A 14,186-nucleotide genomic window follows, 5' to 3' on the forward strand; every position below is an offset into this window, starting at 1 on the left:
CCAAGTGGATGGATAGCTTGTTGTCAGCGAGCCAGGTGCAAGTTCTACACAGCTCAGCACTGAGGATTTTCTCCACCTGTGACTTGTCCTTGTCGGATACCAGCAAGGCCGAGTCATCCGCAAACAAAAACAATTCACAGTTGCATGCCGATGACATGTCGTTTATGTATATTAGGAACAGTAAAGGTCCCAATATACTGCCTTGCGGGACTCCACAGCTCACCGAGAGGGGGGGGGGGGGGGGGGGGGGGGGACACGGTGCCGTTCACCTCTACCACCTGCTCCCTCCCCTCCAAGTAAGATTGCATCCAGCTCCATGAGGTTTTGTTAAATCCGATTGCTCTGAGCTTATCCAACAGTATAGCGTGGTTAACGGTGTCAAAGGCCTTCTGAAGGTCCAGCATGACCATGCCGCAGTATTTGCCCGCGTCCACCTCATGTTTGATGTGGTCGCTCACATAGAGAAGGCATGTGTCAGTGGAGTGGTTAGTTCTAAAGCCGGATTGGAATTTGTACATGAGTTTATTAGTGGCAAGGTAACTATCGACCTGTTCATAAACTATTTTCTCCATTACTTTCGAAATGGAACTGAGAATAGAAACAGGTCGGTAGTTGCCAGGTTCCAATTTGCTTCCTTTTTTAAAGAGGGGAGTTACTCTTGCTATCTTAAAATCTTTTGGTACTTGGCCTTGTGTAATTGATAGGTTTATTATGTGCGTGATGATCGGGGCACAGAGTCCCTGAGGAATCTGGAGGGAATATTATCAAGGCCGGTGGCCTTGTTTGGGTGGAGCGCGCTCAATTTTTTAAACACCTCATCAGCTGAGACCATTTCTAATTTGAAATATCGTTGGATACTCCTAGCTTTCTGTAGAAGGCTTTAATGTGTTCTACACCAAAGCGACCAGAGTGGTGGGACAGCTTGTTGACAAGAGTTGCGGCTATGCTGGTGAAAAAGGTGTTAAGTCTGCTAGCTACCTCCATTTTGTCTGTAATGAGGGAGTCACCCTCCTTGATGCTGATGTTGGTGAGTCTGGTTTGAAGTTTCTGGCTGCAACCAGCAAGCTGGTTGTTGAGAATTTTCCAGAGCTCACGTGGCTTATTCGTGTTTTCCTCTATTTTGTCGTTAATGTAATTTTTTTTAAAGGATTAAGTCAGGTTGGTTGACTAAATGACAGGAAATACAACTTTTACATGTCTAATGAGTTTAGATGTTTATCAATTAAAGATTTAGCGTCCAAACACTTAGTTTCCTCATCCTTGGAACAATAAACATAATACTTTAGCACGTGTACAATCAACTAATGTTGGCTTTTTAAGTGAATGATCAACATATTTTGTCTTTTGAAGGGTTTAAGTTAATTATTTTGTCTTCTGAATGCTTTCTTTGCACACTAAACCTTGTTCTTGTTCCGGACTAACTCTTTGCACACTAAACCTTCTTCTTGTTCCAGACTAACTCTTTGCACACTAACCCTTCTTCTTGTACCACACTAACTTTATTCTTCTATTCAGTTTTGCTTTGTCCACCGGACCAAGACCAAGACTGGCCTCATGCTGAGTCACGTGACCAAGATTGGCCTCATGGCGCCATCTTCTGGCCTTCCTCCTCAGTGCCTGCAAAATCATACTTGATTATCTCTCACAAAAACTACACAAGTATTACACAATAACTGCTGCTAAAGTCTGCCAGCTAATGTTAGCGACCTAAAGTCTGCGAGCTAATGGTCTGCTGGCTGATGACTGATAGCTCATATATGCTAGCAAATGTCTTATAGCTAATATTTGCTAGCTGCAGTCTGCTAGCTGATGTCTGCTAGCTGCTGTCTGCTAGCTGCTGTCTGCCATCTGTTAACTAATGTCTTATAGCTAATATTTGCTAGCTGATGTCTGCTAACTGCTGTCTGACGTCTGTTAGCTAATGTCTTATAGCTAATATTTGCTAGCTCTCTAGGTCGTCCTCAGACGAGCCTTCCATCGTTGCTTCCAGTCAACCCGATTCTCCATACATTTAGCCAGTTCCTTGGTACTCTGAGCTCCTGCATCCTTCCTGAGTACGTCCACATATGTTAGTGTGGGACGTCCTCTTGACTGATACCCATGTGTTGGTTCCCACAGCACCAATTTGCTGGCTGGCAGCTCCTGATGCCTTTGGCAGTGTCCTGCTAGTCTCATTCTCCTTACAGCAATCTTTCTCGCTCACCCATGGTATTCCCTTGTAGAGGATTCTGTTGGTTACGTGCGCACTCTTGCTGATGTTAAGCACTGCACGCAGCATCCTGGTGTAGCATCCATCCGGAGACTTCTCCAGGATTGGCTTCAGGGTCCAGCATTCGCTGCCATAGAGGAGAACGGACTCAACTGTCGCATAAGAAGAAGCTGAGTTTGATTTGGCGGGGGAGGTTGGAGTTCCATACTCTGGTCATGCCGTTCAGGGCCCCATGCAAGTGCCTTCCTCACTTTTAGATCTTGCTCAGTTGACTTGACCCATGCGCCCAGGTATTTGAAGTCCTCAACTTCTTTCAGCACAGTGCCTCCTGCTGTTATCAGAGGTTTTTGTTCTGGTGGAACCATGTAGGTCATGACCTCAGTTTTCTTGGCATTTAGCCTAAGGCCAACCTTGACGCACTGTAGCTCTACCCTGTGTAGTAGTTCTTGTGCTTGTTCCACGTTGTTGGAGAGCGGACTGATGTCATCTGCATGGTCAAGGTCTGTCAGGACCACTGCCGGTTGTCGACTCGACTTCCTTGGGGTCAGCGTGTAGCCAAGTTCCTGCTCTCGCCCATTTATTGCCTTCCTGAGCGCATGATCAAGGACTATGATGAAGAGGAAGGGGGCTAGTGTATCCCCTTGTATAACTCCCGCCAGGATGTCTAACTCCTCGCTGTTGCCTTCTGGGGTCACCACCCCAGCTCTTGTTCTTGCGTACATGGACTCTATTGCTCGGAGTAGGTTCGGGGGAATACTGTATGCCTTCAGGATCTTCACCATCGTAGCTAATGTCTGCTAACTGCTGTCTGCTAGGTGCTGTCTGACGTCTGCTAGCAGCTGTCTGCTAGCAGGTGACTGCTAACTGATGACTGCTAGCTGATCACACTCACCATGCTGCAAAGTTGGAGCTGAAACCAGAAGAAAACAAAGCACAAGGGTGAGGTGTTTGCACGCTGCTATGGCAACTTTCAAACCGCTCACCTTGTCTCTTCTTCCAAACAAAAAAACCGATGGCGGCGGCAGCGGCGAGGACCACAAGGGCGGCGAGGAGCGCGGCGACTGGAACGAGGACGTTGGGAGGCTCCACTGTAGGAGAGCCGGGAAGAAGCGTGTTGGCAGGAAGTGGCTGGAAGAGCGCCGGTGTGCACTCACCATAGTTGGTCAAGATCTTGGACGCGTCCAAGCCGACCACGATGTTCTCCTGGAGTCCGGACAGTCGGAAGACGCAGGCGTACCTGGACCAGTCGTGTGGCGGCAGCGCGCTGACGTCCAAACTCACGCTGAGCTGGAAGGTGTTGTCGTGGTTGGGCAGTAGCTCGCCGTGCTCCACGTGCTCGTGGAGCTCCACCCGGTCCCGGGTCCAGAACATGTTGGCCACGTCAGGGTAGAAGCCCGTGGCGTGGCACGTGACCGGCGAGGACGGACTGGTCTGGAGCAGAGACACCCGGGGACGCTCTGGATGGACAGAGGACAAGAAGGCCAGTGTCCACCGGTGGGCGCCCCCGGGGGACCGAAACTAAGGGCGCCCCCCGGTGGACCGAGACTAAGGGCGCCACCCGGTGGACTGAGACTAGTTACCGATTCTGCGCAGGACACTTTGGCCGAGTTCCAGGGTGCGATTGAGGCGCTGGGGACACTCTTTCAGCAGGCGGTGCACCATGAACTCCATCCAGCCCTGGTTGTCGTTCCACTTCCTCTGGGTGGCGTCCATGGGAGGCTTCAGGGAGATCCAGCGCCGCTGCTCCATGTCCAGGTACAAGGTGTCCTCTCCGTCGTAGCTGTGGTGGTTGAAACCCCGGAACACACCCAAGTCCTCATCGTACTCACAGCCGTGCAACACCTGGAACACGTGCACACCTGCACACCAGGAGAACTTCTTTGTTCACTCACTCATTGACTGACTCACTCACTCACTCAATCATCTATCTTCTCACTCATTTACTCACTCACTGACACTCTCTCAGTCATTGACTGATTCGTTGACTCACTTACTCACTCATTGACTCGCTCACTCATTGACTGACTCACTCACTCAGTTATTGACAGATTCATTGACTCACTTACTCACTCATTGGCTGACTCACTCATTCAGTGACTTATTCACTCATTGACTCACTTAATGACTCATTGAATAATTCATTGACTCACTCGCTCACTCACTCATTCAATGCCTCACTCAATCACTCCGACGTACTAATTTACACTCACATACTCACTCATTGATTGAGCCATTGACTCACTCACTTGCTCATTGAGACACTCAGTCATTGACTCATTAACACACTCATTGACTCAATTATTGACTCACTCACTCAGTCAAACACACACTGGCTGACTCATTGACTCACTCGCTCACTCATTGAATCAATCACTCACTTAGTGACTGATTCATTGATTTATTCACTCATTGACTCACTTACTGACTCATTGACTAATTAATTGACTCACTCACTCACTCATCACTCCGACTTACTTACTCATTTACACTCACATACTCACTCATTGATTGAGCCTTTGACTCATTGACTCACTCACACGCTCATTGAGTCATTGACTCAATCATTGACTCACTCACTCATTAACACACTCCCTGGCTGAGTCATTGACTCACTCACTCACATTGTTATGAATACTTTCTTTTCACCACAAACCAACAATTCCCAGATTAGTGTACAACATTAAAGGTAAATATTCTTCTTATCACAATGACGTCACTGACGAATGCTAATGCTAATGCTAACGGGGCAGGAATGGTCACCTTCGGTGCGGTTGAAGCGCTTCCTCAGAATGTCGATGTTGATCCTCCCAAAGTGGTCTTGGCGCTCCCAGAAGTCGGTCTGGGTCTTCCAGTAGTCCGGGTCCAGGTCTGACATCCGCTTCATCCAGTCCTGGGACGGCCCGGCGGTGTTGCTGACGCTGTCGTAGTGGTCGGTTTGGATCCCGTCCACCACCACTACCGCCACCGTGGTGGGCAGCGTGGGGATGCCGGTGGTCACCGTGTACACGTGCCACAGGGAGTGCGTCGCTGATGACCACACAAACCGGAACCGGAAGTTACTTGACATATTGACCAATCCGTGTTGCCATTATATTATAAAAAAAGTTAATATTTATTTATTTATCATTTAATATCAACATATTTGATGTTATCGCACGTAATAGCGTGTAAAATAAAAAATGACTTTTGAAGTAAAATTGACCAACCCTGGTCACAAGCTACTATTATTGTTAGCATGTTAGCATCGACACAAACCGGAACCGGAAGTTACTTGACATATTGACCAATCCATGTTGCCGTTATATTATAAAAAAAAGTTAATATCAACATATTTGATGTTATCGCACGTAATAGCGTGTAAAATAAAAAATGACTTTTGAAGTAAAATTGACCAACCCTGGTCACAAGCTACTATTATTGTTAGCATCGACACAAACCGGAACCGGAAGTTACTTGACATATTGACCAATCCCTGTTGCCATTATATTATAAAAAAAGTTAATATCAACATATTTGATGTTATCGCACGTAATAGCGTGTAAAATAAAAAATGACTTTTGAAGTAAAATTGGCCAACCCTGGTCACAAGCTACTATTATTGTTAGCATCGACACAAACCGGAACCGGAAGTTACTTGACATATTGACCAATCCATGTTGCCGTTATATTATAAAAAAAAGTTAATATCAACATATTTGATGTTATCGCACGTAATAGCGTGTAGAATAAGAATATAAAAAATGAACTTTGAAGTAAAATGAACCAACCCTGGTCACAAGCTACTGTTATTGTTAGCATGTTGCTAAAGTTCAACGGAGCGAAACAAGACTTCGACGTTGCTCTTACCAGGAGATGCGAGGCGGCAGCAGAGAAGAAAAAAGAATATCACTTCCTCCATTTAGCACCAATTTTCCTCGTCGAAACGAAGTTAAAACATTTTAAGCCGCCGTGTGGCACGCAGTTGACAAGTTCTGTACTTTGGAATCCGGTTGTGACGTCATACCGGAAGTTGGTGTCCAGAGGTACAGTGGCCGACGAGGGACAAGACGTTAAAAAAAATATCTCTTTGAGAATATCGCAGCTCAGGAGGATATACTCGGACTTCTTGGGGGGAGTTGCTGGTAGATATATTTGACACCTGCTGACCCAGACCGTGTAGAAGGTACAGGAGACGATTTCAATACAGTTGTTGAGTATTTTCCCGCACTTTCATACCAAGAATATCTTCTCTGGTCCTAGTTCCGCCTACAACCGGAAGTTCTGAGTGACCAATCAGGCGTCAGGACCCGCCCACTGACTTTGACGGCTGAGTTTGACAGATGAACTCAATTCATGACACACACGTTCGTTCAAAAACATTGAGAAAATAATTCATTAAATTGTGAAATCCTTAAATGAACACTGAAAGGATTAATTCAATTGCAATAATTAGATAAAAAAGAAATAACTTTATTAAAAAACTTACAATTATTAAAGTGTCAATAATGACATGGTGAAATTAAGAAATAATTAAAATGTGAAATAATTGAACACATTCTTAAATTATGAAGTAATTAAATTGTGAAACAATTAAATAGATCAATTATGAAATAATGAATACAACCCTGAAATTATTAAAATAATAAAATAGATACAAAACATTATTATAGGTTATTAAATGAAATAATTAATCAAATGGTGAAATAATGAATCATGAAATCATTGAATAATAATAAATAACAATTAAACAGATAATTTAATTAAAATAATACAAAATTGAAGCATTGGATTATTGAATAACTAATTAGATCCTGACATAATTAAATAAATGGTTAAATGATTAAATAAGTAAATCGTGAAATAATTCAATACGTGATCAAATTATGAAATAATTAATACAACCATGAAATTATAAAAAAATATAAATTAAAAACATTATTATAGATTTATGAAATAATTATTTAAATGATGAAATAATGAATTAAATCGTGAACTCATTGAATAATAATACATAATAATTATACAGATCATTAAATTAAAATATTAAAAATTGAAGCGTTGGATTATTGAATAACTAATTAGATCCTGACATAAGTAAATACATTGTTAAATTCTGAAATAAGTAAATTGTGAAATAATTAAATACGTCATACTGAATGTTATGAAATAATTACTGAAATCGTGAAATAATTGCAATCATAAAATTATTAAAGCAGTAAAAAATGTTCAATAAATGATTACATTTCGAAATATTTAATAAAATAATGAAATCTAAAATGAATAATTACTTAAATATTGCAACCATGAATTGAATCATAAAATATTCAGACGGGCCTTAAATGAGACATTTAACGACATATTTATCTATTCAGGTCACATTATAATCAATTAGGGGCAAATTTAAGGCTTTCTTTGAATATTCATTTATTTTCTCCCATTTAACCCCCCCCCCCTGTAATAAACTGTTGATTTTGTACAAAATGTGATTGACAGGTGACAGTCCACAAGTCATGTATTGCAAGTCATAAGTAAGTCTCAAGTCTTTGCCCTCAAGTCTCGAGTCAAGTCCTAAATCAAGACTAAAACGTTTCATGTCAAGTCCCAAGTCCTGAATTTTGAGTTTCGAGTCCTTTCAAGTCCTTTTGACCACAGACTAATATATTTACACAGATTGTGTATGCTTTATTTTTTTAAACAAGTGCATTTGAAATTGCAGGGGGAAAAAAATAGTGCTGACATTGCACTTCATAGCCAGTTATTTTAAACATTTAACTAATTCCTTTACAGAATAAACACATTTGAAAAAACAAGTGCCACTGTACTTATTTGCATAAAAGCATATTGCATTGTAACTAGTTCAACAGCAGTTTCTATCCTGTTCTTACCTTATCTCAGGGGTCACCAACCTTTTTGAAACCAAGAGCTACTTCTTGGGTAGTGATTAATGCGAAGGGCTACCAGTTTGATACACACTTCAATAAATTGCCAGAAATAGCCAATTTGCTCAATTTACCTTTAACTCTATGTTATTATTAATAATGAATGATATTTACACTTAATTGAACGGTTTAAAAGAGGAAAAAACACGAAAAAAATGACAATTCAATTTTGAAACATAGTTTATCTTCAATTTCGACTCTTTAAAATTCAAAATTCAACCGAAAAAAAGAAGAGAAAAACTAGCTAATTCGAATCTTTTTGAAAAAATTAAAAAAAGAATTTATGGAACATCATTAGTCATTTTTCCTGATTAAGATTACTTTTAGAATTTTGGTGACGTATTTTAAATAGGTTAAAATCCAATCTGCACTTTGTTAGAATATATAACAAATTGGACCAAGCTATATTTCTAACAAAGACAAATCATTATTTCTTCTAGATTTTCCAAAACAAAAATTTTAAAAGAAATTCAAAAGACTTTAAAATAAGATTTAAATTTGATTCTACAGATTTTCTAGGTTTGCCAGAATATTTGTTTTGAATTTTAATCATAATAAGTTTAAAGAAATATTTCACAAATATTCTTCGTCGAAAAAACAGAAGCTAAAATGAAGAATTAAATTAAAATGTATTTATTATTCTTTACAATAAAAAAATAAATAAATACTTGAACATTGATTTAAATTGTCAGTAAGGAAGAGGAAGGAATTTAACAGGTAAAAAGGTATATGTGTTTAAAAATCCTAAAATCATTTTTAAGGTTGTATTTTTTCTCTAAAATTGTCTTTCTGAAAGTTATAAGAATCAAAGTAAAACAATTAATGAATTTATTTAAACAAGTGAAGACCAAGTCTTTAAAATATTTTCTTGGATTTTCAAATTCTATTTGAGTTTTGTCTCTCTTAGAATTAAAAATGTCGGGCAAAGCGAGACCAGCTTGCTAGTAAATAAATACAATTGAAAAAATAGAGGCAGCTCACTGGTAAGTGCTGCTATTTGAGCTATTTTTAGAACAGGCCGGCGGGCTACTCATCTGGTCCTTACAGGCCATACTTGCCAACCCACCCGTTTTTAGCGGGAGAATCCCGATATTCAGCGCCTCTCCCGACAACCTCCCGGCAGAGATTTTCTCCCGACAAACTCCCGGTATTCAGCCGGAGCTGGAGGCCACGCCCCCTCCAGCTCAATGCGGACCTGAGTGGGGACAGCCGTTCTCACGTCCGCTTTCCCAGCAGCTTGCCTGCCCAATGACGTCATAACATCTACGGCTTTTAGAGAGTAGAGTGCACAACAAGGAGAGAGAGTTCTTGGTTTCTTATGTGGGTTTATTGTTAGGCAGTTTCATTAACGTCCTCCCAGCGCGGTAACAACACACAACAACGGCAGCCACGTTTAGTCTACCGTAAAGCAGTTTGTCTGCCGTAAACAGCAATGTTGTGACACTCTTAAACAGGACAATACTGCCACCTACTGGATAGCCTGCAGAACACTGAAATTCAAGTATGTCTTTTATTTATATGTATAATAAAATAAATAAAACATTTAAAAAAAAAATATATATAGCTAGAATTCACTGAAAGTCAAGTATTTCATACATATATATACATATTATACATATATATGAAATACTTGATTTGGTGAATTCTAGCTGTAAATATACTCTCCTCTTAACCACGCCCTTAGCCACGCCCTCCCCCCCAACTCCCGATATTGGAGGTCTCAAGGTTGGCAAGTATGTTACGGACTACCTGGTGCCCGCGGGCACCACGTTGGTGACCCCTGCCTTATCTCATTGATCTCATCTCATACTGTATGTGTGTTGATGTGTGCGTACACATGAAAAACGTAACAAATACACGAACATAACAATGAACAGAGTTGAACTTTTTAGATGTCAGAGCCCTATGCAATATGTACTCATATTCTTAATACAGTATACATTTTAACTGATATTTATTTGACTATTTTTGTCTTTTTGTAGGTGGCTAAAATATGCGGTGCTGCTGACCGCCGTCTAACGTTACATTACTGTCTGTGATACATTGACTAACGTAACGTTTATGTGTAGGTACCTCATGCAACCCTGCTTCAAAAAAAAAAAAAATCACTTGACAAAAAGTATGAATAAGGTAGCGAACTGCAACAGATTGCCGTGTTTGCAATGACGTTATAACGTTAGCAGTGAGTTTACAGCCTCACCGATTTAACTACACGGCAAATAAAAGTCACGTTACTTAGCCAATAAACGTTAGCTTACATTCAAAACTGACCGTTCATCATCAAATGTCGAACGAAGTTGGAAGTTCAAGATTCAAGATTCAAGACTCAAGATGCTTTATTATTGTCCATCGTTTAACATGTACAAGACACAAAAGAACTGAAATTTCATTTTCGGCACAGTCCCACTAAGAGCAGACATATGTTACAAGGGGGACAAGACGGGACCGCCATCGGATCAGCCACTTACAGCGCTCCTTAAAAAAAGGTGGGAAAAAGGTGATATTGGGAAAGGGGGGAAGAGTAAAAAAAATATCAGTCTAAGGCTGGACCCTCGGGAGGGGTCCAGACTGAGTCCAAGGAAAAAAACCTCACATAGCATGGCACACATAAACATGTTACATATAATCACAACAACTCGCAACAGGGGGGTGGGGTTTGGGGCCCTGGAGGCCGGCCTGCTGCTATAAAGCGCTACTCAGCCGTCCATAACCCCGAAGAGGAATTAAGCAGTGGTGAAGGCGTTGATTGGGGAAGGGGCGGGTGCGTGCATGTATGCCCAATTAACTTGGGTGAGATGTTGAAATGTTTTTGTGGACTGGGGGCGATCTCAAAGTTCGACACCAGGCGTTATTGAAAAAAAGGAAGGTCAAAAGCGTCCATCGTTGAGGAGTCCTCGGGGGAGTTTTTCAGAACAGCCTGTTCCTGCATCAAGGCCATTCGAGGGAGTCAAATCGTAGATTAGGATGTTGTTTTCTTCGAGCAGTCAAAACTGACTTGCCTGCTCTATGTCCGTGCTGGTTCTCTCACATTCAATTTAATTCTCCTTCTCAGCAAGCTTCTCCATGATGAGATCCATTTTGCGATTCATATCAGAAATCGCCGCAGTCTGTGTTCCCACAGCCCGGCCCAATCCGTCCCTTGCGACGAACAGCCGTTGGGCTCCTTGAGTGGCTGCCATCGTCTTCCGAATTTGATGATACACCAGAGCAATGCCCAGGCCAATCAGCAGGTGCCCCGCGATCACGGTTCCAAATAGGTAGATGTCTTCCACGTCCTCGATGGAAAGGACTGAGAGGCACGTGATTCTCCATTTATCCCAGGAGTCTCTCACGTACCCCGCAGCAAGTTGTTGTCTGTAATCTTCCAACCGCATGTTTTGCATACCGCAATTCCTTTTTTGTCGACCACGTCGTAGTTTTTTATACCCGACCGAAACTATCTTTGGTATCATTTTGTTCTCACTGGCGCGTTGTTTGACGGCTCTTCTTCGTTGGTTGTCCTGCAATTTGATTGGATGAATGCTGTGGGATGAAAACAAGGTGGATGTAATTTGATTGGACACACGCTGACAGACACACACACACGTACACAATGGAAGATACGGAGCGCTCCTGAATCTTTGGGTTTTAGGGAAAAGTAGCAAGTCTTGTCAAGTCAAAAGGCTCAAGTCCGAGTGAAGTCACCAGTCATTGACGTTAAAGTCCAAGTCCAGTTGCAAGTCTCTTTACATGTTGTCAAGTCCAGTCTAGAGATATTATTGGCCGATAAATGCCTTAAAATGTAATATCGGAAATTATCGGTATCTGTTTTTTTTTTATTATCGGTATCGTTTATTTTATTTTTGTTTTTTTGAATTAAATCCACATAAAAAACACAAGATACACTTACAATTAGTGCACCAACCCAAAAAACCTCCCTCCCCCATTCACACTCATTCACACAAAAGGGTTGTTTCTTTCTGTTATTAATATTCTGCTTCCTACATTATATATCAATATATATCAATACAGTCTGCAAGGGATACAGTCCGTAAGCACACATGATTGTGCGTGCTGCTGCTCCACTAATAGTACTAACCTTTAACACTTCATTTTACTCATTTTCATTCATTACTAGTTTATGTAACTGTTTTTATATTGTTTTACTTTCTTTTTTATTCAAGTTTTTAATTTATTTATCTTATTTTATTATTTTTTTTTAAAAAGGACCTTATCTTCACCATACCTGGTTGTCCAAATTAGGCATAATAATGTGTTAATTCCACGACTGTATATATCGGTATCAGTTGATATCGGTATCGGTAATTAAGATTTGGACAATATCGGAATATCGGCCAAAAGCCATTATCGGACATCCCTAGTCCAGTCTAAAGTCATCAAATTCACGACTCGAGTCCAAGTCATGTGACTCGAGTCCACACCTCTGGTAACCATGGAGACGGACAGGCGCCAGCTGCTGAGCCGTGACGTCAGCGTCCGGGCGTTTGGATACATTTACGTGGACTTATCCAATTAAGACCACAATATTAATATTAACATACATATTAACAAATACACACATATTATTTCAATATTTAAGAATAGCATTCATTTTTATGTGTGAAAATATACCTTTTTTTCGTAAACGCAGTTGTTTGGACCATTGGCGTTGTTAGGCCTATTTTAGGGGGGCTCTAGCCCCCCTAAAATATCCTTAAGCCCCCCTAAATAATTTGGTGTTATATTTTCTTTTCTTTTTTTTACAAATACATGCCGACATATTCATTATAAAGTGGCCCGAATATCCATCCATCCTTCCATCTTCTTCCGCTTATCCGAGGTCGGGTCGCGGGGGCAGCAGCCTAAGCAGGGAAACCCAGACTTCCCTCTCCCCAGCCACTTCGTCCAGCTCTTCCCGGGGGATCCCGAGGCGTTCCCAGGCCAGCCGGGAGACATAGTCTTCCCAACGTGTCCTGGGTCTTCCCCGTGGCCTCCTACCGGTCGGACGTGCCCTAAACACCTCCCTAGGGAGGCGTTCGGGTGGCATCCTGACCAGATGCCCGAACCACCTCAACTGGCTCCTCTCGATGTGGAGGAGCAGCGGCTTTACTTTGAGCTCCCCCCGGATGGCAGAGCTTCTCACCCTATCTCTAAGGGAGAGACCCGCCACCCGGCGGAGGAAACTCATTTCGGCCGCTTGTACCCGTGATCTTGTCCTTTCGGTCATAACCCAAAGCTCATGACCATAGGTGAGGATGGGAACGTAGATCGACCGGTAAATTGAGAGCTTTGCCTTCCGGCTCAGCTCCTTCTTCACCACAACGGATCGATACAGCGTCCGCATTACTGAAGACGCCGCACCGATCCGCCTGTCGATCTCAGCATCCACTCTTCCCTCACTCGTGAACAAGACTCCAAGGTACTTGAACTCCTCCACTTGGGGCAGGGTCTCCTCCGCAACCCGGAGATGGCACTCCACCCTTTTCCGGGCGAGAACCATGGACTCGGACTTGGAGGTGCTGATTCTCATCCCAGTCGCTTCACACTCGGCTGCGAACCGATCCAGCGAGAGCTCAAGATCCTGGCCAGATGAAGCCATCAGGACCACATCATCTGCAAAAAGCAGAGACCTAATCCTGCAGCCACCAAACCAGATCCCCTCAACGCCTTGACTGCGCCTAGAAATTCTGTCCATAAAAGTTATGAACAGAATGGGTGACAAAGGGCAGCCTTGGCGGAGTCCAACCCTCACTGGAAACGTGTCCGACTTATTGCGGACCAAATTCTGGCACTGATCATACAGGGAGCGGACCATCACAATCAGACAGTCCGATACCCCATACTCTCTGAGCACTCCCCACAGGACTTCCCGAGGGACACGGTCGAATGCCTTCTCCGAGTCCACAAAACACATGTAGACTGGTTGGGCAAACTCCCATGCACCCTCAAGGACCCTGCCGAGAGTATAGAGCTGGTCCACAGTTCCACGACCAGGACGAAAACCAATATGCCCGAATATGAGTTTAAATAAATAATCATATAACCTGTCATTATTCACTCAGTTTCCCCTCACTTCATAG

General features: G+C 42.4%; 1 protein-coding gene across 2 annotated transcripts; it reads right to left on the reverse strand.

Moving 5' to 3' along the window:
* Nucleotides 1-289: 289 nt before the first annotated feature.
* Nucleotides 290-6,241, reverse strand: LOC133650097 (major histocompatibility complex class I-related gene protein-like). Of its 2 annotated transcripts, XR_009826184.1 has the most exons (8): nt 6,056-6,241; nt 4,970-5,236; nt 3,790-4,068; nt 3,364-3,666; nt 3,193-3,297; nt 3,102-3,119; nt 1,439-1,617; nt 290-1,400 (listed from the first exon to the last, which is right to left on the reverse strand). XR_009826184.1 is itself a non-coding variant. In XM_062046922.1 (7 exons), exons 1-7 carry the CDS (start codon nt 6,105-6,107, stop codon nt 1,583-1,585), a joined length of 1,059 nt encoding a protein of 352 aa, XP_061902906.1. In that variant the 5' UTR covers nt 6,108-6,241; the 3' UTR covers nt 290-1,582. The 2 variants fall into 2 exon arrangements, 1 of the variants encoding a protein (XP_061902906.1); XM_062046922.1 differs by having other exon boundaries at nt 290-1,617.
* Nucleotides 6,242-14,186: the final 7,945 nt, after the last annotated feature.

This window comes from Entelurus aequoreus, linkage group LG05, assembly GCF_033978785.1.
Source record: "Entelurus aequoreus isolate RoL-2023_Sb linkage group LG05, RoL_Eaeq_v1.1, whole genome shotgun sequence".
In the NCBI taxonomy this organism is placed as follows: Eukaryota; Metazoa; Chordata; class Actinopteri; order Syngnathiformes; family Syngnathidae; genus Entelurus; species Entelurus aequoreus.

Coding starts and splice junctions, on each gene's coding strand:
- LOC133650097 (XM_062046922.1), bottom strand. CDS start 6,107: ATGGAGGAAGTGATATTCTTTTTTCTTCTCTGCTGCCGCCTCGCATCT. Junction 3,667..3,789: donor AAGTGTCCTGCGCAGAATCG/GTAACTAGTCTC, acceptor CTGTCCATCCAG/AGCGTCCCCGGGTGTCTCTG. Junction 3,298..3,363: donor CAAGATCTTGACCAACTATG/GTGAGTGCACAC, acceptor GCTCTCCTACAG/TGGAGCCTCCCAACGTCCTC.